The 26,524-nt window shown below is 38.5% G+C and overlaps 1 protein-coding gene across 7 annotated transcripts in view; it reads left to right on the plus strand.

Moving 5' to 3' along the window:
- Positions 1–23,460, plus strand: part of EBF1 (EBF transcription factor 1) — a 280,885-nt gene extending 257,425 nt beyond the window's left edge. For 4 of the 7 annotated variants that reach the window (XM_054168242.1, XM_054168243.1, XM_054168244.1 and 1 more), the window contains exons 12-17: positions 11,808–11,873; positions 12,481–12,658; positions 14,220–14,399; positions 17,520–17,714; positions 18,071–18,139; positions 23,340–23,374. In XM_054168242.1, coding sequence (XP_054024217.1) covers positions 11,808–11,873; positions 12,481–12,658; positions 14,220–14,399; positions 17,520–17,714; positions 18,071–18,138 — 687 coding nt within the window. In that variant the 3' untranslated portion in view covers position 18,139; positions 23,340–23,374. Of the gene's footprint in view, positions 1–11,807; positions 11,874–12,480; positions 12,659–14,219; positions 14,400–17,519; positions 17,715–18,070; positions 18,140–23,339 lie in introns of all 7 variants that reach the window. The other 3 variants (XM_054168245.1, XM_054168246.1, XM_054168247.1) reach the window with 1 other exon arrangement.
- Positions 23,461–26,524: the final 3,064 nt, after the last annotated feature.

Genomic DNA, 26,524 nt, shown 5'->3' on the forward strand with positions numbered 1-26,524 from the left:
TCAAAAATATAGCCCAGTGACAATATAAACAGGATTTGGTTGTATGTGGTACTATCTATTCTAATTAGGCTTTTATTATCGTGGTCTCTTCTGCACAGATTATTTGATAATTTGGGGCTTGCATTTAACATCTTCAGTTTCTTTTATGTATGGGCAGAGAGCAGAGGGGTGTAGTTACTGCATAGTTAGTCCTTGAAGGTTCAGTCCTGTGGGAAGTGTGGTGAGACCTTTATTGCCATACTCTGAGTCCTGGCTCACAGGGAATGCCATGCCCTTAGGAGGAATAGGGAAACGCAGCTGCTGCCTTTCCTCCCCATGAAGCACCATGTATGTTCCCTCATAGCATGAAAGCAATTTCAGATTAATTTCTTTTTCCTGTTTAATCAGGATTTGTAGGGAGAGGTAATATCTTATATTAGACTAACTAATACAGCTAGAAAAAGTCAGGCAAGCTTTTGAGCCCCCAAGCCCTGCTTCCTGAGTGCTGACTGTGCCTTTTTTTTGCCTGTATCAGTGGGTCTAATAAAAGGATATTACCTCACCCTACAAAACTTGCTTCAGTTGTAACCATTGTAACTTCGGTCAAGCAGCTACACTTTAAGGCTGTCTCTGATGAAGATGGGGGAGAGAGAATATTTTCCTAGAAAGTATGTTGTGAAGTTTAATTTATTCCCATTAAAGTGGTGCTTTGAGATCTTTGAATGCAGGGCATTGCAGGAGTGTGAAGTAATGTCTATAATCTAACCTACAGGTTCCATTTCTAGCCTAGTTTTAGGTGTTATGCAGTGGTTTACACAGTGATGTAAAACATGATTGCCAGGTATTTCTCACAACACAGTCCAATTGAGTAGCAGAAAAAACCCCATCCTCCTAACCATCATGATGCCATTTAGCAGAGAGTGCTGGAAGCAATAGGATGCCAGCTGCCATAATTCTCCTAAGAAATACAGAACTTCACAATCTATACTCAACTGCTGACACTTGAAAACTCAAACGTTTTGGTAAAATGAATCAAGCAGTAATGTTTCTTTTATGAGACCTCCTCACAGGGAGGGAAGGTTTGGCACCATTTGGAGATCAGGCTCAGTGATCCATCATAGCAAAGTCAGCTGTCCTGGCGTGTCTCATAGGTCACTCGATCGAACCCGTGGCTCTTACAACTATATTATTGCTTATGGAACAGTAATTGAGGCACCATGGTTAAAAATTACCTGGTCTAATAGGCAGTGAACAATTTGCACTCAATACAATTATAAGCCAAATCATTCATTTCATAACACTTGGACTAATTTATTTGTTGACCTTTTAATATCCATAGCTCTTCAGTAGTATTAACTGCAACTCAGAAAATCTCTTGTTCATTTTACTTTCATTGATTTTTTTTTTTCTCCCCAGTGAGGCAATAACAGTTGTTTGAGTACAACCTTTTCTTTCTGTTGTAAAAGTCAATCATGTAACTTATGTTGATATAACTCAACTGGACTGAAATGTCCTCTAAATACAATAGCAGACAATCTCATGCTACTTGTATAAACACGGATATGCACTTTGGGTTCGTTTTAAGGAATGTTTTGGAGTAAGTTTGCAACTGTAGATGACAAATGATATGCTTGCTGAGAGAAGAATGAAAACAAAACACAGAAGCATTATTTAAAGCTGTGCCACATGTATGCAACACATTCTTTTTGTTCATATATTGTGAGAGGTCTAAGACGCAGAAATTTTGGAGTGTTTGTTCCTTGAGATGACCTAAGTGTCTTGACTAATAATTATGAATATAGATTCATAAGTTCATCTGGATCATCTTGTCTCTGGAAGTCCTAACGTTTCACAGACTAGAGGTGCTTAATTTTTCCAGATGGGACCTTCTGACAGTCAAAATGTGGGTGAAAGTAATTTTAATGGTTAGGAAAGAAATAACACCATAATTTTGCTAATCTGAATTTTCTTCCTTCCCTCCCCCCCCCCCCCCCCCCCCCCCCCCGCTTTAAACTAGCATGAGAGCAAGAGGTTTTGATGAGCAAAAAAAGTTACTGAAATATTGATGCATTTTCAAAAAGCAGTGGTGAGTTTTGAAGCACTGCCATAAATGTATGTTGGTGCCGTGACAATGGCAACCTTTTCCCTCACCACTGAAAAAGGAGCCCTAGATTGTGTAAAATGATGTGCCTGCTCTCACATTGTGGAGGCACACATAGAAAGATCTTTGCATTACCTCTCTGAAATGATGGATAAATGCAATTTCTTAAATACATGATTATTCAACGTTGATAACTTGCTTTGGATAATTTCAGTCGATTTTTGAAGGCTGTAGATGAAAAGTAATAGTATTGGGACCAAAATATTTTTTTCTCTCTGAGAAGAAAGTTGAATTTTTAATTCTTTGGTTTTTTATTGAATATATGCCAGGAGGCCCTCCATTGAAATAGTCTTTCCGAGCCAAAGCTTCTTTCTGCAATGAAATACTGTAAGCCCTTTGAACACGTAGTTATAAAACATAGTTGTTACACATTTGGCATTTTCTGCTTCCCTGGAAATTACCACTTGGTATCTACACCTAATCTGTGTTCTGTCTTTTCATTTCAATTGGGTCTGAAGTGGCCCTTCGTTGTAATGAGAATGCCCTGTACAAGAGACTTACTTTAATTATACTGATCATAAAATGTTAAGTGAAAGTAGTCATTTGTAGGGGTTATGACTGAGCAGTGTTTCTACTATAATACTAAAACCTACCAACATTATTCCAGTCTGTATTTCAACATCTTTATGCACTCACTCTCCACAGAACGTAGTGGAATATCATTGTGGGTCAGAATTTCAATGCATCTTATTTTTCAGTTCTCCTCCTGCTATTAAAAAGAACCTGAACTCCAATTTTTAACTATTAATACTTCCTACACAAAGTGAACAATCCAGAAATGTGATCATTTCATCTAGTGGGATGTGTCCCTGTCCGTGGCAGGGGGGTTAGAACTAGATGATCTTCAAGGTTCCTTCCAACTGAAGCCATTCTATGATATGTTTGATTGTTGGGGAAGGGGGAATTGATTTTTTGATATCTTTCCCCTTCATTAAAAGAAAATATGGGTGGGTCTTTAATTGCATATGGATGAAAAACACAGGGTTTTTTTTACAGAAAATACCTAGTTTGGCATACTTAGATATTTATAAGGGTAAATGCATTAATAAACCCCCAGTCTGAAAATTAAATGGGCACAAGATGTATGTACAATGCACACTTTAATTGCTAGACAGCTCTGAGCAGATATTCTTGCTTTGCAATACCAAGCACAATTATGTATCTCTATAGATTTAAATGCAGCCAAGTGAATTATGTCACACAATTCATTCAAGATTTCAGCCCATGGGACAACAATTTCAAAGTGATGCAACTTGACTTTGTGTTTGCAAAGTCTTGGTGTATGCAAATGATAAAAAATAGATACCAGCTTATTCATTTGCCAAGTAAAATAGTTTCCACTCTTGCAAATGCATAATTTGGGATCTACATTGTGTCACACCCAAAATCACAAGCAACATTTAATCTTTTTCTTTTATTTAAACCCCAGTATTCCAGGGAATTTTTCTAGTGGGCACAATAATACGATCCGCAGAATAGAGCTTCTAAAACAGCCTGTGCAGGATCTTTGAACAATGGTCTCAGAATTGGTCTCTGCTCATTTTTCCAAATTCTTTTTAAGTTTACTCAAATCCAGACCCTTCAAATAATTCAAAACATTCTTCTTCTTCCATCAGGGGACTTTGACAAATTTCCAGAAATATATGGATATAAAATGGTCAGGAGAAGACTGAGTAATAACTCTTCTTTTTTTTCTTTCCCCCTTTTCTTATTTCTTTTTTCCTTTTCTTGTAACTCTCAGCTGCAGCTGCTTTCAAAAAATAGGATTGTTAATACTAGGAAGAGCACAGGAAGAACTATCAGGAAATCTTACATATGCAAAACCAACCTGCCCCCCACCCCCCAAAAAAAAACACACCCTAAAAGCTCATTAATCTCAATAATGAACATCTGCTTCAAAGTACTATAGATGCTGGTACAAATAGTTTGGGGGAGATTTTCAACAATAAATGCCTGAGGCTCCTATCTGATATGGCTTTGTCCATGTCCCTGTGTATTTTGCCCAGGGACTGAGGGTAGCTGTGGCACATATGGAAAATTTAGAGTGCAAAGTGTGCTTTCAGGTCATAGCAGCAAGGCTTTGAGGTCAGACAAAGAGGATCTAATGTTGTAATTTGTTTGTTTGTATGTTCAGGGATAAATTGGGAATAATCTTTTTTTTTGTTGTCTAGATACATGGGAATAGCATGAGTCACTAAACTGGAGGGAAGGAGGAATTTCTGTAAAGGAAGCTGGTGAAGAATTTTTTGTTAGCCACTGAATTGAGTTTATGTGGACTTAGCCATTCATCTAGTTTGTATCTCATTTATTTTGTCTTCTAATGATTCACTGGATCTGACAAACTGATCATAGTATGAAAGATGAGACTGCATCACTAAGTGAAAGTACGTGCACAAGAGCTGGATTTTACATGCTGGATAAATTCTGCAGCCTTCTGTACTACATGAAGAATGTGTTTCCTTTTGTCATCTCACAATGTTTGAGCTCACAAGATAACCTATGGAAGATTTTAGAGAATTGCCATAGCATCAGTTTCTTAATGACAGTGTTAGTGAGTCCCCAAAATGACTGACATCTATCAGTTACCGATTGATGTGTTGTAGGATGTGGATAGATAGGAGAGTACAATGTAGTTATATATAGCAGCCCTATTCTGTGTGCATGGAGAGTAGATTTGCCTCATGAGTTAAAATTTGACAACCTAAAGGGATTCCTGCAGGGAGCTATAAATGCCATTTGCTGATGAATTTGTGGGTCTGGGGCAAGACATACTATAAACGTACGTAGGAGAATCAAAGTTCTATAGCTACCAGAGGGATGCAAGTCATGGAATCACTGTAGGATAAAATCCTTAAAAGAGGTGACACAGGCACTGGCAGAGTTGAGTTTAGTCCTGCACACCTGCTCTCACATGCCCTCTCTTCTACCTTTGACTTAGAGACCTAACATTGGTAGAGAACTTCAGAACTTCTGGCAACAAATCCATCCATGTTACTTGCCAGATGCTTCAGTTAATGATAGTTTGGTGGAGCACAGAGATTCTCAAATGTCAGTGTGTTCAGTTATTCCAATGCACCTGTATTAATGCTAGTTTATTCAATACTCCTAGATGAATACACAATACAGAATTAATCAGGCTGGAAATAACCTTTGAGATCATCGAGTCCAACCTATCACCCAACGCCATCTAATCAACTAAACCATGGCACTAAATGCCTCATCCAGTCTCTTTTTAAACACTTCCAGTGATGGTGACTCCACCACCTCCCTAGGCAGCCCATTCCAATGGCAAATCACTCTTTCTGTGAAGAATTTCTTCCTAACATCCAGCCTAAACCTCCCCTGGTGCAGCTTGAGACTGTGTCCTCTTGTTCTGTGCTAGATTGCTAGATACTAATTCTGTTGCCATTAGTATGTGTCCATCATTTCTGGAAATGAAGACCAGCAGCATGAGTGGTGTGGATGAGAGAAGGAGGCTGATACCTTTTCTTTGTATCTAAGTACACCACATTAACAGGAGGATAACAGGGGTAAGGCAGGAGACTTGCAAGGACAGACTTGCATGTGCTCTTCATACATTTGTTCCTTCCTTTTTATTTTTGCCAGCAGTATTTGCAATGGAGACTGTTCAAACAGGGGGTGTTTTCCCCATTGCTATGCATTTAGCACCTTTGTGGTTAAGAGGTGTTTTAATCATCAATTCTCACTGTTTATGGCTGGATGCCTGCTCGCATTTTCACTTCAGTGTTTGCTCTTTCTGCTGCCTCATATAGGATTTCTATATTTTATTTATAAGGTTGGCTCATTGTGGAGCAGGTGGTAAGGTCATGCATGACTGTTTTTAGCGCTGTAGATTTCGGCTGTGATTTTCAGTTTGGGTGGAGGCTGATGAGACTACGATGACTTGGAAAAGCTAAGGTTCTAGCTCCCACTGTGGACTTATTTTCTGGAAATTGCCATTGAAATTCAGTGGCAGGAGTTCAGTGCATTTCCATCCTATAGGCAGTGGTAAGCAGAAGTTTTGGGTTTTTCTTTTCAGCCCTCATGTTGTCTTTCTCTCTCATTTTCTCTTCCTGTTTTTGTTGTATCTATATGGTGTTTACTTCTTCAGCGTGATTCAATTATAATGCATGGAAACAATTCAGCTGCTTGTTTGCTAGAGAAGTTTTCATCTTTGTGTGAGTACAAACATCTTCTTAGTGAAATGGCCTTGTTATCTTGCACTTCCCATTAGGCTGGTGTAGTTCCCTCAGTTTTACAGTAAATCGAAGATTGCTACATTTTGAATGGCTTTTATGAGTCTTTATAAAACTATAATTGTTGAAAAATAATACAATGATACAGTGCTCAGTGTAGATGTAGAGAGATGAGAGGTTCTGGACAGGCTGAAACTCTTGTACACCAAGCTAGATGGCTGGTGCACGCCACTCTAGATGGGTGGTGGTTTAGATCCACAAATTCCTTGTAAATGCCTCTACCATAATGTTAGTTTTCCTTTACACTGGAAAGAGTTGCACACAGTTTTCTTTGTATTTTAAGGCATAATGTATACAGAAATGTTTAGTGTAAGGTTAAAACTTAGTTCTAACACACGTCCTTAATTAGCACATTTATAGTTCCACCCACTGAAAAACAAAAGAGAAGTTGGAGCACAAATTATTGTAGTTTTGACTTGAAATCTCAGAATGTGACCTTTCCAAGGTGATGAAGGAAACTGGAGTCTTATGTTCAGCATTTTGACTCTGAATAAGAGGTTTTTTTTCTTCTAAGTAGCCAGGAGAGTAGGAAGTTAGAAGGCAGAGCCAGGAGGTCAGACATAAGAGTCAAGGAAGTATGAATGACATCATCATCCCTAAGTACCCTCTCAGAAGATGAATGGTCTCTCTCTTGTATTACAATGCTAAAGAGCATTAGAAGGTGATATGATATCTAGACAACACATAAGATAAATGCCTCAGAGTATGCTAGAACAGCTTCCCCCCCACACCCTCCCCGAGTACATAAATCCTTTGGTGGTCTCAAAATACAATATGTGGCTGATGACTATTATATACTGTGGTCAGCTTTGTCCTGACAAAATTCATTTAGATTTAACAAGTACCTTGAACATTATCTAATTTAGTTACCTAAGCTGAATAACTCAGTGTAACTCCAGAAACCCTTTATCTGACTAGATTCACAGCCCTTTGGGGACACAGTGGATTTTTTTTTTTCTTCTCCTAGTTGCTGAATAGAAAGTAATCAGATGTCAACAGAAGAAATATCCCCACCTTTTTTAAAGCTGCCACAAAATGTCTTTATCATGATAAAACTTGACACACAATCTTTTTATCATGATGAAACTAAAAATGCAAGTTTTGTGTTCTTAATGAACAGCAAAATTGCTGTAATTTTGGTTCTTAATGATTTATTTTTTTTTTCTGGATGGAATGCACACCACAAAGGAAAATAGCTAAGTTTCTGTAATGTTGGTTCAGGGCACATTCAGACACAAGTGGATTCAGTCTGGATTTCAGTCTTTGTGCTTCAAAAGCACAACTGTTCCGGTATGATTTAAATGATCTTTCTTACAGTAATTTTGCAACATGCAAAGTTGCAGCAGACCTCACTACCCAGCCTCCTCTTTTGCTTATGTAAACACCCCCTCAGTGTTTGCAGGAGGAAAATTTGATTAAAATAGCTAATTGCATTCCTGTAACCAAAACTGGAGGGTGGGGAGGGAAGTAAAAAAAAAAACCAACTAAAAATCCCTCAGTAGGACTCAGCTTCAGTTTGGGATAAAGATGGATTTGTGGTGTGTAAGCTGCACGGAGGGCAGAGTTCCAGTGCATCATATTAAATCACTGAAGTATTCTTTCCTCTTTCCAGTATTTGCTAAATTGTTATTTTCATAGAAATACTCTTATGTTCATTTTAAATAAAATGCAAGACCAGAAGACCTTCACTCTAGCTCTGACTAAATGCTGCAAAGTCCTTTATTTTAAAGCAAAAGCTGTCAGACTTTTAGCATTAATAGAAGAGTGGATCTTTCTTGACAAATGCCCCCATAAATTAGATATTAGCTTTAGTCAAACTCTGTCTCTCTCAGGAAAGATTTCCACTTGCATATTCAATTGGAAGGACCTTACATGATGCCCACTTACTGCTAGGCTTCTGAGATGAAGGCAAAGAGAAATTTCTGTGAACAAAAGAATATCTGGAAAAACAGACCTTGAGCTTATGCAGAGATTCTTTTTTATAGAATGTGAGTTTCACTCACTTTTTGACATGTCTGTCTGCCGCTCTGTCCACCTGTCTGTCTGTTTATCTATCAGCATTGCAGTGGTAATGTGCAGTATCAATTGGATTTTAAAAGACATAGATCTTTTATATTAGCTGTCCTTTTTTATAATACCTTTTACAAATTTAATCAATGCTTTTTAATATACAATATAGTTTAAGTGCAATATACAATAAATATTAGAGCTCCATCTTAAACATGCTCTAGCCTTTAAATTGTTAAAACTGCGGTGCCCTTTCAATCTACTTACATAATGTCATAAAATATACATTTCAAGGTAAATGAAGTCAGCTACTTCAATTTAGTCCCTCAAACTGGTAGTAAATGAGAGGTTAACACTATGGTGCCAAACCCATTATTGAGTAAATTTAGCACCTTGGACAGCTCTGTAAAATCTTTATTGCTTTCCTGACCTGCTCGTCATGTTCTGTCTATGTGTTCAGTGGCTCTCAGCTCTGATTGAAAGGCAATATATTAGATCCCGAACACAAACATGCTCGGGGGCTGCTTCACTGTGAGCGTAATGACATGGAGGTGAGAACAATTTTCTGGTCACCGCAATCCAAGCACCTTGCAAGGTCTGTTGCTCTAACTTATAGAGGACTTTGGGGGCTCCTTTGTATGTGGAGTTGTAACAGTAGCTTCAGTAATTTAAGCAGAGCCACAAAGGGTGTAAGATGCATTGAGAAAAATACCTTGAGCGTGGCTATAGCAGCATTTTAGTGTGTGTTTTTAAAGCTAGTTTGTGTCTCTAAGAACTACCATCAGCTCTGGAACAGAAGAGACCACTAATTGACACAGGAGTTTTTGCATGGCATCTACTTTGTATGAACTGAAAATGCCATAAGCAAGAAATGCATGTATTGTGTGAAAATACTGTTAGAGAAAAAACATGAAACTCAGATTTTACAGACTCTTAAAATGTTGAAAAAAAATAAAATACCCCAAACCCATTAACTAGCTAGGAAAATTGAATGCTACTTGTCAATCATTTTTCAATAAATCCTCATCACAATTAGTCTATTTACATGCAATATAATATGGCAGCAAAGAACTTTCAGTGTTTAAGAACTGGATTGTATTTGGTATTAGGTAGAGCGGCTGCAAGATTCTGTGCAATTGCTTCACTTTTTAACATGGTCTTCAGTCTCTTTTTAGATGCATTCTAAGGTTTTTTAGCTCAGCATTACATAAATAACTATGATTAGTCAGGTAGAGCAGAAATGACTATTGAAACCTTCTCTTTTTTTAGTAATTTGGCATAATGACAGCTTAGGCTAACAATATTCCAAAGCAGTTTGAGGGCTCTCTATCACATTCTAATTTTCCATCAGTGAAATATATAGAGCAAACAATTTTTACTGAGGGGAAATAAATCGTAGTTTGTAAAGTCAAACACCTGTGCAGTAATTTTCCACCTAAAATCAGGGATTGCAAAAAACCACAACAAAACAACAAAACCAAACATTTTTTCAGCACCATATCTGTTCTTCACTAGTTTGTGTCTTCCCTGTGAGGCAAAAAGGGCAACTCAGTGTTCTGATAATTCTGTAAGGCAAAAGGGATTGATTGTACCTGGATGTTGGTTCTTTGTCTGTCTGTCCATGACTATGCTGCTAACTGTCGTGGTCAAGCTACATCAAAAAAACCCACCACAAAACAACCACCACAACAGAAAGGGAAAACAAGCAAGCAAACAAAACCAACCAGAAACTGGCTGGGGCAACTAAACTCCTCAGAATCTCTTTCAAATGTAGGGATTTTAAACCCCATCAATTATAGATTGCATTTCACTTCATATGTGGCAAATAATTCCAATGTGTGTTCTGAGAGGAGGGGTGTGTGCAACAAGAAGGCAAGCCTAAATGTTTACTGGGAGTACAAAAATCCTCCATCTCATTTTTGAATTTAGGACATTATATATGTCATAAGTAGTTACTGCAGTATGACAACTATTTTACCTTATATTATAGAGAATTTAAAATTGAAAAAAATGCTAATATGCATCTAAAAGCTTGTCATTTGAAGAGTTGTTCAAGGATTTTTGAAGAGGTTATGGTGACAGCAAAATGAACGCAATTATATCTCTATTTTCTGATCAGAGTCTACAGTATACGAAAATTGAGCATTACTGTTTCTTTTTGGTGTAAAATATGGCTATTGTGTAAAATATTTTAAGTTTAAAAGTTTAACTTTGCAGGAAACTGTAAAACCCTCAGCGGTGGCACTATTTTTGTAAGCTAGCTGCAGAAATATGCCATAGCGAAGAGCGTTGTGTTAGTATATTACAGATGTACTTAGCTGGGAATTACAACAATATGTTTTGCTCAAAGGGCAGTCTCAGCTGGTTGGGTGGGGTTTTTTTATCAGGCAATTGGGGTTCTGCTAGATGCTTTGAAACCAAAAAAAAAAAGGAAAAAAAAAAAGTTCTGAGTTAATTCTGCAGTGAATTTTTACATCTTTTTTTTTTTTTTAAATCAAGATTGTTCATAGAGATCTTTTTTTTCACACTGATATTTTTTTTCCCTGCACTGCTTCAGGTTGGACTCGATGATCCTCGAGGTCTCTTCCAACCTTAGTGATGCTGTGATACTGTTAGTGATACTGTGAATGCAGGAAATGCTGTTATTACTGACATTTAAAATAGTTTTAAATTCTCTAAGAAATATTAGATGCAAGGAAGCAAATAGGAAAATGGAGAGAGAAAAATTTGCTCCAAATGAAAAAGTAAATCCCAGAGTGTTTTAAATTCTCTGTCCACACAGGGAATTTCCTTAGGAAGCACTGCACTACACAGGGCCACTCTCTCATACTGCCTATGTTTTCCTCTTGTGCATCATTTTATGTACATGGATCTTATCCTGACCCAACATATGGGGGGATACGAACCAACAAAGTTGAAAGGCTACATTACCAGTAGCACTGATTGGAGATCTTTTGAATGTGGCCTGCTGGGTAAGGTCACCATTCCTGCAGTACGCAATTAAGAATAAAATAAACACATCGAAGGGATTCATAACACGCTCTGAATGACATTGATTGCAGTAATCTAGTAAATGACCTCAGGATTGTACTCTGCAATAAACCGATGAGTGGTTTATAGTGCAGATGGTAGAGACAATTGAGTGATGTATTTTATTTTGCAGCACCAATGATTCTCACCTTTTGACTTGATTAAGCGTGTGTGTGAATAGGATGAACTAGCGATTTAACACCATTCTGTGGCTGCTGAGAGTTCTTACAATTAAGGTGTACCTGGTGGAGGGAAAATAAACAAAACCCACAGCACAACTTATAGACGAGTATAAAAGATTCTAATATTTGGGTCCCCCCCTCCCAAAGGAGTTTATTGAACTCAGAGGAATGCATCTGTTTTTGTATTGACAGGAAGTAATACTGAAGAGGGCTGCTGATTTAGTAGAAGCACTCTATGGTATGCCACATAATAACCAGGTAAATGCATTCTACTTCAGCAATTCTAAACCATGGCTATTTCTTAGATGTATAGATAGATCAGGGGCTAAAGGTATATGATACTGCAATGTGAGACAAGAATAAATATAGAGGGCAATGTCATATCTGGAGTGGGGCTTAGTTTGCTTGCTTTCTCTTTCAAAGGATATTAATTTAGTGCTTGTAAAAGCAACATGTTATTAACCCTGGAGGCATTTGCCCACTTTCAGCAGCTACTATGTAATATGGGCAATGATATGTATTATGGCTTGCCACCAGTGATTTTTCAATCTTACCCTAAAGACAGCTTTAAGGTGGAGCAGATCTAGGCTCCAGCCCCATTCTGCCAGTTGGTCTTGTTATACAGAAGCATGGCTACAGGGATTGAAACTTCCAACTTTCTTACCACAGATGTCAGGATATATCACGTATGCAGCAGGACTTAGAAGCTTTAGCTATCAGTCAGCCAATTGGTTTAGAGAGAAAACCATCAGGGTTTTGCCTTTGGACAGGGAAATGTTTCATTTTAGTGTGAAAGAAAAGGTTTGTCAGAGTCACATTGGTAACTCTTTTATTCATTTTTTTCCCCCCCTCTCTTATCCTCCAGGAAATAATCCTGAAAAGAGCAGCAGACATTGCAGAAGCACTCTACAGCGTCCCCCGCAATCACAACCAGCTCCCCGCCCTTGCTAACACGTCAGTCCATGCAGGAATGATGGGAGTGAATTCCTTTAGTGGTCAACTAGCCGTCAATGTTTCTGAAGCCTCACAAGCCACCAATCAGGGTCAGAAGAAGACTCATCTTCCTCTCCCTATGAACCTTTTCTGATGAAAGGCAGGGAAACATGTAGAGCAGTGAGAGAGTGGTGAAAACTGAAGACTAGGAGCATGTCCAGACAGATACCATCCCAAATGCGTGCACAACCCCTTAATGACACTATACTGTCAGGAGATGGGGCTTTCTTCAGTGACTTTTACCCCAGTTTGGGGAGAGCACTTTTGCACCTATCTAAACAGGTTTTCCTTCTGCTCAAAATAATCCATGTAGTTGTGTTTAAATCCCACCACTTTGAAAAGGTTTCTATTGACTTGAGCATGTACTTTATTTGAAGTACTTGCTTATATATTTTCCTGAGGATGGCTGATCTCACAGTCTGCACCACATGTATCACAGAATCAATCATTTCCTTGTAACACAGAAGTATCCCTTGAATATTTTTCTGTTTGGTCTGGTTTTGCAAGAGGCACAATATTTGTTTGTTTGTTTGGTTTTAATTTGAGCCTTTCCTAAGTTTTGAAACTAGCCAGATTAGAAGTATTTACAAAGACATTTTGACAGGTTCTTCAGTTTTTAAAATACAGTGCCTTTCACTGTGTTTCAAACCAATATTGTTTTAACTCCTACACATAAAAATGAAATTTAGAAAAGTGAAGAATGTTTTGGTAAAAACATTTCTCCCTCTCCTTTGCTCAGCTCTATTTATTATCCAACTTAAAAAAACCCCACTTTAATTAGAAAGTGTTAGAATGAAGCTGTTCTGGAGATGCAGGCAAAATGATTTGGCATTACACTAAAAAACCATAGCCATTATTTTTAGATTTAAATATTTGATGAATGTACTGTGTGGTAGGGAGAAAAGATGGCATTTTTTTCCTTCTAGGAGCAAAAGATGCAGTTTGTATTTCTGTGCTCCTAGAAACAAATCTTCCTTTTATTGGATATTTAGACACAAGTTCCCCCCGAATGTGATTTCCAGAAGTAGGTAGATATTCAGGTTTTAACTTGGTGCCAAATTTTCTAGTCATTTTCTACCAACATGATGATCAGACCAGGGCAAAAAAACCCCTCAGGATATCCCAACTACTATGAGAAATATACCCTTCATTTTCTGAAGTGTGCAGTGACCATATAATTTGAGATGGTTAAACGAGAGTGACATCAGAAGAGAGTTACAAAAATCACATGCTTTTAACATACCTCAAGTCAGTATGTGTGCCTCACTTTGAAAATGTAGGTCGTGTTTACTCCATTTCCTACAAACAGCCCTTTTAGAGACTGCTCCTATAATACTCAGTGGCAATCTTTGCTTGAGGGCATGGGTTTCCTGAGGAGCTGTGGAAGCTGTAGCCTCCCTCCTCCAACTTCTTGCTCCCATCAGTGATGACCTAGGCAATGAGGGTTCATACTTGGAGGATGTGGTGGTCAGTGCTGTCCCTTCCTGTACTCACCACAGGTGGACTAGGCTGCTGGCATGGTAGCCCAGAGTTACTTGTTTGTAGCTGTTTGTGTAAGAAACTGTGCTTGGGCTAATAGCAATTTCTAAATGTATTCCCTCCCCACAAAAGGTTTTACTCGCAACTCGAGCAGCGTGTCACCTCATGGCTATGTGCCAAGCACCACCCCTCAGCAGACAAATTATAACTCTGTCACAACAAGCATGAATGGCTATGGCAATGCTGGAATGTCAAATTTAGGCGGTTCTCCAACTTTCCTGAATGGATCTGCTGCCAATTCTCCCTATGCCAGTGAGTATTATATGGCTTCTCCTCTGTTTTGCACATTTTCAGTAGAAGGAGATGGTGATATTTTTTTTGTGGTGCTCAATATTTAGTTGCTATTTTGAGCACCTGAAACACAGGTTGCTCTTTTCTCTCCTCTTCAAGGAACTGGCCTTTGCAGCACTTTGAAGATGTTAGTGTTGCCAGCAATGATCTATTATTATTATTATTATTATTATTATTATTATTATTATTATTATTATTATTATTATATCTCATAAGAGCTTAAAAAGTGTAATGTTTCTCATGACTTGTGCTGCTATTTTCATAACTTACCTTATACTCTGTCCATGTGAAACACGGTCCTAAACATTGCTAGAAAGCAGTGATGGCACGACTGACTTAATGACTGTTGGAGTGAATCAAAAGTTGGTTGACAGTACATAATTTTTTGTTGCAGTGGGTGTAAAAGGAAGCTAAGGATATTTGTTGCAGAAAAAAACCCATATCTTTTTCCAGCTGTTAAGATATGACTCATGTGGCATAAAGGAATCCACTGACATCTGTAGGAAGCTGCTAGCAGAATCAGGCCGGAAGGTCTTGTCACATAAATAGGTTTATTGGCTGAGGCCCTAGCACGGACAGGACAAGCAGACTACTGAAAATCCAAGGTTTATGCAACAAACCTGAAGTTTAGTGGTTGTAACAGCAGGCATGAGTTATTTTGAATTGCATTGCTGGAGTACAGAATTAAGAAGGGGATAGAAACAGTGATTTAAAATCTTACCTCCAAGGATTCTTAGCTGCTGCAAATTTAGCATAACATGTTTACCCACATAACTAGTACTTATAAACTGGGAATTGCTAACCAGTTATTATTTTTGTACTCTAATAATAATGTAACATGCAATGTTACAAAGTACCTTACTTATTAAGTCGAATTTGCTGTCATAGAATCTGTGCACTCTGAATTCATAATATAAGATGATTGATGAGACATCTCTTTTTTGAAGCAGATGCCAGTAATGCATTTAAAATACTCTAGCAGTGTGTTATTTCATATTTATGAACAAAGTCCTCTTTAGAATGGCACTTCACTTCCCAGCACTGATTCTCTATTCTGGTTATATTTTGGGAGGCTTTCTTGCTAGATCTGTCATTCTGCTAATGCCTAATCCATGGAATCAGAAAATGCTTCAATCATGACCTGAAAATTAAAAGGTGGCATTCTTAATTAAATCAATAAACTAATTGCTGTATAGTAGCAATTCAATTTAGGTGCTTTGATTGCTCTCCCTTAGCAAGTACTCCCAGACACAGAGTGACTTCAGACTAAGATTGTATCTGTCAGACTGTGAAACTTTGAACATTTAATTTCCATTAATTGATTTTCTCAGTGTTAACAAATATGATATCAGATTCTCAAATATGAACTTTAATAGGGTGATTTTTATCTACATAAATGCAAATAATAACAATTCAAAGCCCAGATGATAGGAAATGTACTCTATAATAATGTAATTATTCATAGCTCCCTCATGTGTATAAGCAGTTTCTAAACAGGGTGAAGAATGAAAGTATGGAATTCTACTATTGGGTCTTCCCTCTTTTATTGTTGTTGGATAAAAGGGGAAACTGGCAATTCTGGATGAATATAAAACTAGTTGGCTTTATTTTCATGGAAATAAATTATCTTAAAACCTGAGTGGTAAATGCATGAACCAAAGATATTTATCCCGTTATATAGTAAAATAATGGTTTAAGGACTTAAAAACTCAGCCTCCTGTGTAGCAGGTTTGCACCTCTACACTTATTTGGAAACCCTGAATATTCTCATTTTATTCAGTCTTGTAGTTAAAGCCAGCTCTTCATTTGACTGGCTTCATTGCTCAGCTGTTCCAGCTGAGATTTCAGTCGATGTCTCTGAATGAGAATGTAGTATTGACTATATTCAGGTGGTGGTCACAGATCCTCTGGGAGAACTTTTTGTCTTGGCCATTATAAAACAGACTTTCATTTTCAAAACTCTCCATCTTGGGTGAGATATGAAATGCCAGCTCTCTTCCAGTGCATAGATCAAATGGTCATATAAGACATATGACTGGTTTTCATATCACTAAGAATTCCTGGCAAGTCCCTACAGTATAAACCTTCCCAAAGCTGATGGATATAAGGAAGATGGAAACTGACTTGGTACTAGTAGTTATAACATGGAAAGCATCTGTGGCCATTGTGAGAAAGGTTGAGTGGCTTCTTCCCTTGGGATATAAAAGAAAAGTATGATTTCTGTCAGTTATCCACTCATTGTTTTGTGCAACAGGCACTGAAAACACCAGTGCCAAGAGATCAAAGGAGGGAAGAACTGTCAGAGCAGTCATCTCACTGTTTGCTTCATGCTGGACAGCCTCCATGTATATGCATGTGTGTGTATATATACATTCCCAGCTTTTGGAATAAATCCTTTTAAACTCTAGTTCTTGCAGGGTTTGAGAGAGGAAAGAAACTTAACCATTTCTGTGGAGTTTTGACAAGCAGGTTGGCTGGGTCGTCACTAAGACCTTCCTTACCTTTTGCAAGTTTGCCTGAAACCCCATAGATCTTTTTCTGGACCCACCTTGCTGTAAGGAAAGCGTGGCTTAAAATTCTGAATTTGGAGGTCGGTTAAAAAGTCAAACATTTACAAGTTAAACTTTCCAGATCCAAATTTGCACTTTGACCAATCTTGCCCATCAGTTTTGTCACCCCTGAATTACCTACAGAGTCTGGAATCCCCTCTTGTCCACCTGCACAAAAACATTACCAATTCAGGCCAGAGCTGTGAGTAATGCCAATTCCTAGAGAAGTTTGAAAGAGGATGGCAGGATGGGGTTGTTATAAGGATAAAGGATTGCAGTGGTAGAGAACTGATTGTTTGAGAGCTCCTAGAATTACTGCTCCTGTACATCTGCAAAACAAAACAAGTGAACAAGTGAGTTTCCTGTAATGATCGATCACACTTTGTGACCAACCAGATATCTAACTGCAGTCAAGACTTTAGCCATTTGAAATCAGACCCAGTGTGCCCAAGAAGCAGAATTGTCTTGTTCCTGCAGCCTGCTGATTATCTAATACTAAGGAATGCCTTTTGGGGCGTCTTTTTTCCTCTAGTTGTGCCATCGAGTCCGACAATGGCCTCCTCCACTAGCCTCCCCTCAAACTGTAGCAGTTCCTCTGGGATTTTCTCCTTCTCACCAGCCAACATGGTCTCAGCGGTGAAACAGAAGAGTGCTTTTGCGCCTGTCGTGAGACCGCAAACTTCTCCTCCTCCCACCTGCACCAGCACCAATGGCAATAGCCTGCAAGGTAGGTGAAACCAAGTCTGGAGCAGAGATGGCAGCTCTCAGAACTCTGAGTTTCCAGTGCTTTGCAAGGCTCTAAGTGACACTGAGTTGTCAAAGGAGATAGAAGACAATGGGGAGTCTCTGGTGGTCTTTGTCCTAAAGTTTCCTTCTGTAAAGAGTAATTGGACTCCACCACCAGACCATGCAAGAGTTTAGCAACCACCCTATCTCTAACTGGACTAATACTGCTGAATTGACAGGCTGTGTCTTTTAAAGCACAGACCTACTGTTATGATAAAAACAAGTAATATTTCAGCTTACTAATACCATCCTTTTTCTTTCTTTCCTCTCTTATTCCCTGTTGTCGTCCTTTATCAGACCAGTCTTTTGTGGACTCTAGCAAGTACTCCACTGCAGGGTCTCTCCAGGGGCTGGCCTTCTCCTGAAGTACGTCACTCAATCTTCCCTTCCTTTTTTTTTTTTTTCCTTTGTCATAGTGCACTTGTGCAGAAATCCTACTGACAGCAAAGAGATGGTTACAGAGTTTGGCACAAACCTTTGCCTTCCATAAACAGAAGACACATTACAAACTAACAGCAGCACTTTCCAGTTTAACTCATACCACTGATTAATGTAGTTCTGTGCCAATTAATTCCATAAATGATGCAGAGCCTTTTTGAAAAGCCTCTCCAACTGTTGGTATCAAGGGGCTGCTCTTTTTCTGCATCCCTTCCCCTCTCATTATGAAGTATTCCAGCATTAGCACCCAAATAGGTTTTGAAGCGTTGATGCAAGCCGAGGGAGTGACAGACAAAAGCGTTGTCAAGCTGAGGACGCTGCAAAGACCAGCACTGCCCATTTCATTGTTTGGCTCAGCCTGTTTTACAACTCTGTGTCTAAACCTTCCTGTGTAATTACCTCACTACACATTAGTGCCCTGAGAGAGATGTTTTCATGCTCACTTAGACCAAGGAGTTTCCATAAGCAGATGCAGCCAACTGCAGCCAGAGGTGGAAAAGATTTTGTGGTATGCGGTGTGCTTCCTCCAGACCTGAGGTCTGTTTTCCCTTCCACGTGCCTGGGCAAATTATCCAAAGAGCATTGAGCAGGGAACAAAATCCATCTTTTCTAAAACCATATTCAGCAAGATCTGTACAGAGCAGGGGGAGAATAGTTCTGCAGACTCCACCTGTCACTCTATGGCCACTGGAAAGAGAAACGCCGAGCTTGCAGGCATAATGCTGATAGCACCATTAACAGCCCCCCCAAAAATCTATATGCAGGCAGAGTGGCAGGAATTCATTCATAAAAGCTAGGATCTCTTGTGACTGAAGGAAAGCATTGTCCTCTGTGCATTTTACCCTGGTGCACTGGAAGGAGGAATCCATGCAGTTGTACACACATGCACACAGGAACTGTGGAATTACTAGGAGCGTGTAAGCAGAACTGAGGTACCTTCAGTCAGGGCTTTGTTATAAACACAAATTGTGTCAGGAATAAAATACAGCAAAATTTTCAGCTGAGGGGTAGTGTTTGGCAGATTGATTTTTGCATGGTTTAAGAAGGCAGCAGCTAAAATGATTCACCTCCAAATGAAAGTAAATAAAGAAATGGGGAAAAAGGAGTTAAGAGTTCACTGCTAGAGGCCTTTGAAAATGCTATTTTTTTTCCCTTCTCTTTACCTTGTGCCACCTTGCTGTTATGGGTGGGGAGAAAAAGCAAGTACCAGGAGAAAGCTCTTTCAGGCTCTGTGTTTTGTTTTTTTTTCCTTTCACAAGACATGGAATTCTCAGATACATGCTCAATTATGAAAAGCAATTATGGAATGAGCTGAGAGCAGTGGACTCAACTGGGGCTTACTGATTGCCTGGTTGTTATGTCACGTCCAGACCTGTAATGCCCAGAAACCACACACATCTTCTGAGTGTTCCCCCTACTTTTTATTTAGCAATTCAGTTTTCATAATAGGAATAAGACACCAAGAGAAGGTTCATTTCTAGGTGATCACTGAACTTCTTGGTGAGTTAAAGACACACAGCCTGTGTTCCCATGCCTTCTGACACCACCTGAGGCTTGTAATAATCACTCAGAAATGCACTGCATGTTGTGCCTTATTGCTTAAATAAACAACCATGTATAAGGAGGCTGTCTTATCTCTCTTGGGCTTCTGGATACATCAGAAAGCAATCAAGCTTTCCTTATGTAGCTTAGATATCAGCAGAACTCACTAAAACAACAGCTAGGCTTATCTGTTGTTCTCTTTGCCATGCAATTTTGTAAAACTCAAAATACATTATTTCTGTAATTTGCTGGCAGCAAATACAAATTAGTATATGATAGAAGAAATAATGCCCATTGATAGGAGTTTTTCTGCTCTCTGCTTTCCCTTTTTAGAGGTGGGTGTGATCTCATACTTACACTGTTTACCACTGATATCTCTGTTTTCAGGATCAATAACGTGCTACAGCTGAGAGAATTTGCATGACTATATGTAGCACTTATGGAATAAAAGTAGAGTGATATAAATGGAGACTTGGAAAGAATGGAAATATCAAAGCTTTTAGGCAGAAAAGATATCATTTGCCATTTGCCTTGTAATTGAATTCAGAATTTCAGAGCTCTTCAAAAGCAATAATGCTCTGAAAAAAATGAGCTAAGATCTACATCTGTACCATTTGTTTCCGATGCAAAAGGTGCGTGGCTCACATGTAACTACAGGGAAATGCCTAAGCCATGGAGGAGTTGCTGTTATGTCACCTTTGTTCAGCCTCTCACCCACGGCAGACGGCTGTGCTGTCCTGAGACAGAGACAATTCTTGACCACTTTTTGGTTATGGTGAATTTTTCAGCTTGAGAATTGTTGTTTGGATAATATGTTCACATTTTCAGAAGCACAGGTAATTTTTCCAAAGCAAAATAACATCTTGTTTCCAAGAGTCACTAAAATTTACAGTTTAGAAAGGGATGTACCAGACAAAAAGGTTGAAGTAGTAGGCACAGAGGATTAATTATCCATCTGACTCTGCTCAGTTGCACTTATCACATGTAGGAAGACTACCCATTCCCATCTGCTCAGCTCCTTTCTTATCTGAGCAGTCAAGAAGGGAGCACTGTTGTCTTTGTGCTGTAACATATTAACTGATGTCCAAGCACTGCAGCCCAACCTGTATTCTGTATTTTGCTTAAAGAGCTGCTATCCATAAATTTCCAAGTGCTTTCCTAATAGGGATAAAAATTGTTGTCCTCAGGTAAGAAACACAAATGAAATTTCTTTATGTAATACAATGAACTAGAAGGAGAACTGCCACAAAAACTATGGTTTAGGTCCATGCCCACGTGAATCTTACGTGTATCCAGACAGGGAAAATCACACACTCAGCTTCAGCTGCAGGAGGCTGCCTTGTAGGGCTGCAACAGTAGGATAGTCTGGTTGATTTGACCCATCACTGTCAATACCTATTTTGTTGGCACCATAGAGGTCCACAGCTCAGGGTCCATAAGCTGGCCCACATGTAAGGATGGCAAGAGCAGAGTAGGGAGCAACCACAACAGTGAGAGCATTGCTTGGCTTGAGCTTCCTTCATTTTCAGTCACATGTAGCAAGAGGACAGCCCTATTGTGAGGATCCATTGCTTGGTATTTCAGAAACTGCTAAAATAAAACCCTTAAAGGATTAAAAAAACAAAACAACCAACCACAAAGCTGCTGTTGTTTCACCCAGTGTTGATTAAATTGGCAAGGATTCTGAAAAATACAGGCAACATGAAATTCATCCTGGGATTTGACAGGAGACAGCACAGCTATGGAGATAATAAACAAATGCATCCTCAGATTATCTTCATACTAGAGCCAAAAAAGCCCACAATAGGAAATAGCTCAGCAAGGCACATCTAAAACACAGTGGTGTCCTCTATGCTACTCACTTGAGTGTCTTCCTGTGGGACTTAGAGCAACTTAACTCACCTCTCTACCCTTTTTATCCTCATTCTCAGCTCCTTGAAGAGCCCTTATGTGGAGTGCAAACAATCAGTAGTTATTCTACATAAAACCACTGCTGAATGATAAATTCCAAGAGTTGGAATGCTGCTATGTAGTTGCAACACATCACCTCTGAGGATGGCCTGTTGCAAACATGTGGATGTGTTTTGCATTCTCTCCTTCTCCTCTCATTTTATTTCATTTAATCAGTGCAGTTTACTCGAGCTGTTCTCCCTTTGCTGATTAGACTTGTAATTCTTGCACATATGGTGGTGTTTGTGGAGAAAACATTTCCCTCCTCTCCCCCTCCAACCTCAAATCTGTGAGTCTTTTACTTTGGCTCTGTTCTTATCAAATAATTGCAGCTGTAATTAAAGCACAATGAATCAGCACCAGTCACAGGGTTGAGTTCTTCCTTAAGAAATTACATGTCCAGATGTCTGAGATGGCAGGCAGACCTAGTGTTTAAATAGTGTGCCCATGAAGTGCTGCCAGCCTGAAGACAAATCTATTTTCTGCCTTTTGGCAAGTAACTGTACAACTGGTATTTTGAAGATGCATTGTTGTTACAGTTTTCATCATAAACTTGCATGACTACCTCCTGTACTGATGTGCTTGCTCACAGCACATTACATGGACCCTTGGAGTTACATGGGACCCTAATGGAGTCCCAGGTAAACAGAGGGGAGACCAAGCTGGAGTTCACGTTCGCGTACAATCTTCTACTGTACCTGTTGACTTTTAATGAATGTCTTCTCCTTAAAAGGTGGTTTCATAGAAAATGAGGTGAGGAAATACTGATGATTCAGCTTAGCCAGCAAAAGAGAAGGCATTCTAAATTAATAATAGCATGCAACTCACTCGATGTAGCTGGTGACGGGTAATAAAACCACAGGAGAGCAGTCTGCTGAACCACTAAGGATGTAGTTCAATTTCTACACTGGATTTGAGAGTTTGAGTCTTTTTCTGAGCGCCTAGACCTAAGTCCCAGGGTTGAACACTGAACATGTAGGAGAAAGCTGGCATAGGAGAATGGAGCACTGGTCCTGTGCTTAATGCAACAAACACCCTGCCAGGTCCATAATGCTGGTGGCCAGTGAGACTCCAGCCATTTTCTCATGTGTGGGGCAAGTATCTGCCACGCTTTTAACCTTTTAGAAGAATGTGTGGCCATGGCTGGGTCAGGTTCAAGCCTCCTGAGCTATTGGGGATTTTTGAAACTGAAATGAAGCCATGGTTTAGTTAGTCATGAGGTGTTAGGCAATAGGTTGGACTTGATGATCTCTGAGGTCTTTTCCAACCTTTATTGATTCTATGATTCTATGGAATTAAAAAAAATTTAAAACATCAAATCAGCTGGGGTCTGATTCTGCTGTCAGGTAAAGAGCACTTTTCCTGAAGAGAACCACTGATTCCAGCAGCCACTTGCAAATGAAACCGCTTTCTGATCTGAATGAGGCTTCCCTCGATGATTGTGTACATAGTTGTCTCTGCTGGATTAGGTACTTAGATATAAATGTAATTCACAGAACAGCTGAGTATGTTGCTAATAAATGTTTAAAAGCTCTGAGGATTTTTAAAGTTGCTTGATAATGCACAAAAGTAACTTTGTTCCCTCCTCTCTTTCCCCCCCCCTCTCTCCCTTCCTTCTCCCCTTTCCTCCCAACAGCTATATCTGGCATGATTGTTCCCCCCATGTGAAAGAATTGCCTTGAAGAATTTTATTGATGAAGAGGTTGAATTCTGCTTCAGAGAGAATCTGTCACAAGTCCCAGAGTGGAACTTTTTACTCAGGCCTTTTTAAAAATAAAAATAATAAAACTAAAAAAAAAAAAAAAAAAGAAAGAAAGAAAGAAAGAAGGAAGGAAGGAAGGAAGAATCTGACAATAACTGCGGATTTTTAAACAAAACAAAAATCACCATCCTTGCAAATACCGAAATTAGCAATCTACAGTTGCAAGGTGTTGATTCAAGTTGTCCATCCCAAATACCTGGGAGATATATTTATTGTATGTTGATAGAAAATCCACTTTTCTTTTCTTTTTCTTTTTCGCCCCTCTGGGGTTTTTTGGTTTTGGTTTTTTGGTTTTGTGGGGTGTTTGGTGTTTTTTTTTTTTGGTGGGTGGGGGTTTGCTTTCATTTCCTTCTGGGATTTATTTGTTTTGGGTTTGTTTTTTTTTTTTTTTAGATGGGTTTTTAAGGCTTGATTTAACTCAACACCATTTGTCTTTTATACATCATACAATTACACAAGGGACACTAGAGATGGAACTCCACGTTTTTAATTTATGATTTTCTTTTTTTTTTTTTTTAATTATTATCTTTTTGGTTTGGTTTGTTTTGTGTTTTTGGGTTTTTTTTTAAGCTGTGTAAAGAAAAATGAAGTGGTGTCATTTACATACAAGTCTGTATGGGACAGAATAGAAGTGCCAGTTAGTTTTTTCGTAGAAGAATTATGGCCATTTAATTAAGGGTCGGCTCATAGAGGTCGCTTATCCGGTGGTGACTTGCTAATATGATGCTTTTTTTTTTTCATGCTCTAATTAAAGAGCTATCACTCCCTAGAAAACTAATATTGGAGGGCAGGGTGGGGGGGGTGAGATTAGTCACCTCTGTCTTTAATATCAGGCTAAATAGTTGTATAAACAATGCAACCACAACAAGCTGATGAAGGTAAGGATGCAAATAAAACACATTTCCTCTTGAACTGAAAATCCAGTGCCTCTAGACATAATGTTCAACTGCAGAATTAGATGAGCATGGCTCTTTCTCTTCAGCTTATCTATGTCAAACCCATTCCAAATGAGTGGCCTTCTCCAAGCTTAGTGTCACCTGAGCTGTGAATGAAATGCCATTTGGATTTTGCACAGCCCTCTAAGGACACAGCGGCCATCACACATGGGGTGTTTGCAGAGCAGCCCCTCTCCCCTCCACCTATTTGTTTCTGTGGGGCAGTCTGAGAACAGACTCGTCTGCGGTTCTGCATCCTCACAATATAAAAGCACACAGTTAATTGTCAGCCTCCCACTAGGATTGCTCCTGTATCAGTCGACCCTCTCAGTTTGTATCATACTATATTAAGCAACAGGTAACTGCTTTGGAATAGTAAATGGAAACATGAGTTGGGAGGGGGTTGGGGTGAGGGGGGGGTGGGGGGGGCGGGGTGACTGTTAGGAAAGTCTCAAATCCAAACCAATAGCTTCTGTTTTACAAAAGTTTTGCTATCATTATCTGGGAAGTGTTCTTAAAAACTATTAGCCCAAGAGGCAGCAAAGCTCTGAAGATGCATTACCTGAGATTATGGTTTTTTTTTTTTTGGTTTTGTTCCTTTGCCGTTGTGTTTTGTACGTAGTTATAAATACTGTAGATTTTTTTGGTGATTTTTTTTTTTGCCAAAGTTGTCGTTCTATTTATACATTTTAATGTCTTAAGACGGTTTTTTCAATATCACACAAAAAAAAAAAAAGAGGACAAAAAAAAAAAAGGACAAAAAAAAAAAGAATTTTACTGCATATTTTTAAAAAAAAAAAAAAAAAAACAAAACAAAAACAAAACACAAAACCCCAACCCAGAGCTCACTACCTTTAGCTTGCACATACTCGCAAAATTAATTAAAGAAAGAAGGAAAAAAAAAGCTTTTCTCGTTTTGTTTCGTTTTGTTTCTGGGGTTTGGTTTTTTTGGTTTGGGTTTTGCTTTGGTTTGTTTGGTTTTGAGGGGGACTTTGTAAGATATCCATATAAATAATGTATTTATCTTTGGAATTTGTACATTGCTTTTTAATCCCCTCCCAGGTTTATTTTATTGTGTATGTTGGCTGTGTGAAAAGTGCTGATTTGTTTGGTCATTCACCGTCGTATTCGCTGTTGAAATGTGATTTTTTTTGTTGTTGTTGTTGGTTTTTTTTTAAAGGAGACAATTTCATTTGTAGGGTTTGCTGAGGGTTTTTTGTTTAAGTTTTTTTGTTTGGTTTTTTGTTTTTTTTTTTTAGCATTGTTTAAAACCATGCTTCCATTTTTTTTTTCTTTATTTTTTTTTCCCTTTAATTTCCACCCAAAAGCCATTGTCTATTTTTGTATTATTTGTAAGTTAAGAAGTTTTTTCTGATATATGGCAAAAAGTAGCATATTATTCTTGTAGCATTTAGTTATGTAGATTTAAAGGGAAAAAACAAAAAATAATGTATCCTTTGCTTTTGAGGCTTAACAAAAAAAAAACTAATGCTGTTTTACTCTATTAATATGCATGGGATTTCTCCTCTTTGGAGTGACGCATTTTTGTGCATTAAATATGGGGAGAAACTTCATAGAACTCAATTGAAAATACTTTCTTTCTTGAGTCTGCTTGTATATTTCTCTGTCTTTCACATAAATATAAACCAGCAGATTGGATGCCTTAACAATGCAAATCATATTCATTTCACTTGTACATTGTACTGTGCACCAGAACTGTCAATCATCACTAACATTCTAAGGGGGGTGGGGGGGAAGGAGGAAAAAAAAAAAATAAAAGAAGAGGAAAAGAAAAAAAAAAAAAAAGGAATTGAAAAGCACAAAAGAACTGTTTTGTTACCTTAAAATAATATAACTTTTTTCTAGTCGAGCAAGAAATCATTTACAACGATGCTGCAACTGTGCATGCTTCCTGTATGAATTTTGCAATGGTTTTCACTAGAACGTCACAGTGTGATCTTTGAGGGTTTGAGGGGAGGGGGGGGGAGGAGGGGGGAAGGGAAGGAAAACAAAACAAACAAAAAACAGGATTATCCTTTTTTTTTTTTTAATTATTTTTTTTTTTTTTTTGCTTTTTCATGGTGAGAAAATAAAAGAAGAGAAAAAAACAAAACCAAACTGGAA

This window comes from Dryobates pubescens, chromosome 16 (assembly GCF_014839835.1).
Source record: "Dryobates pubescens isolate bDryPub1 chromosome 16, bDryPub1.pri, whole genome shotgun sequence".
In the NCBI taxonomy this organism is placed as follows: Eukaryota; Metazoa; Chordata; class Aves; order Piciformes; family Picidae; genus Dryobates; species Dryobates pubescens.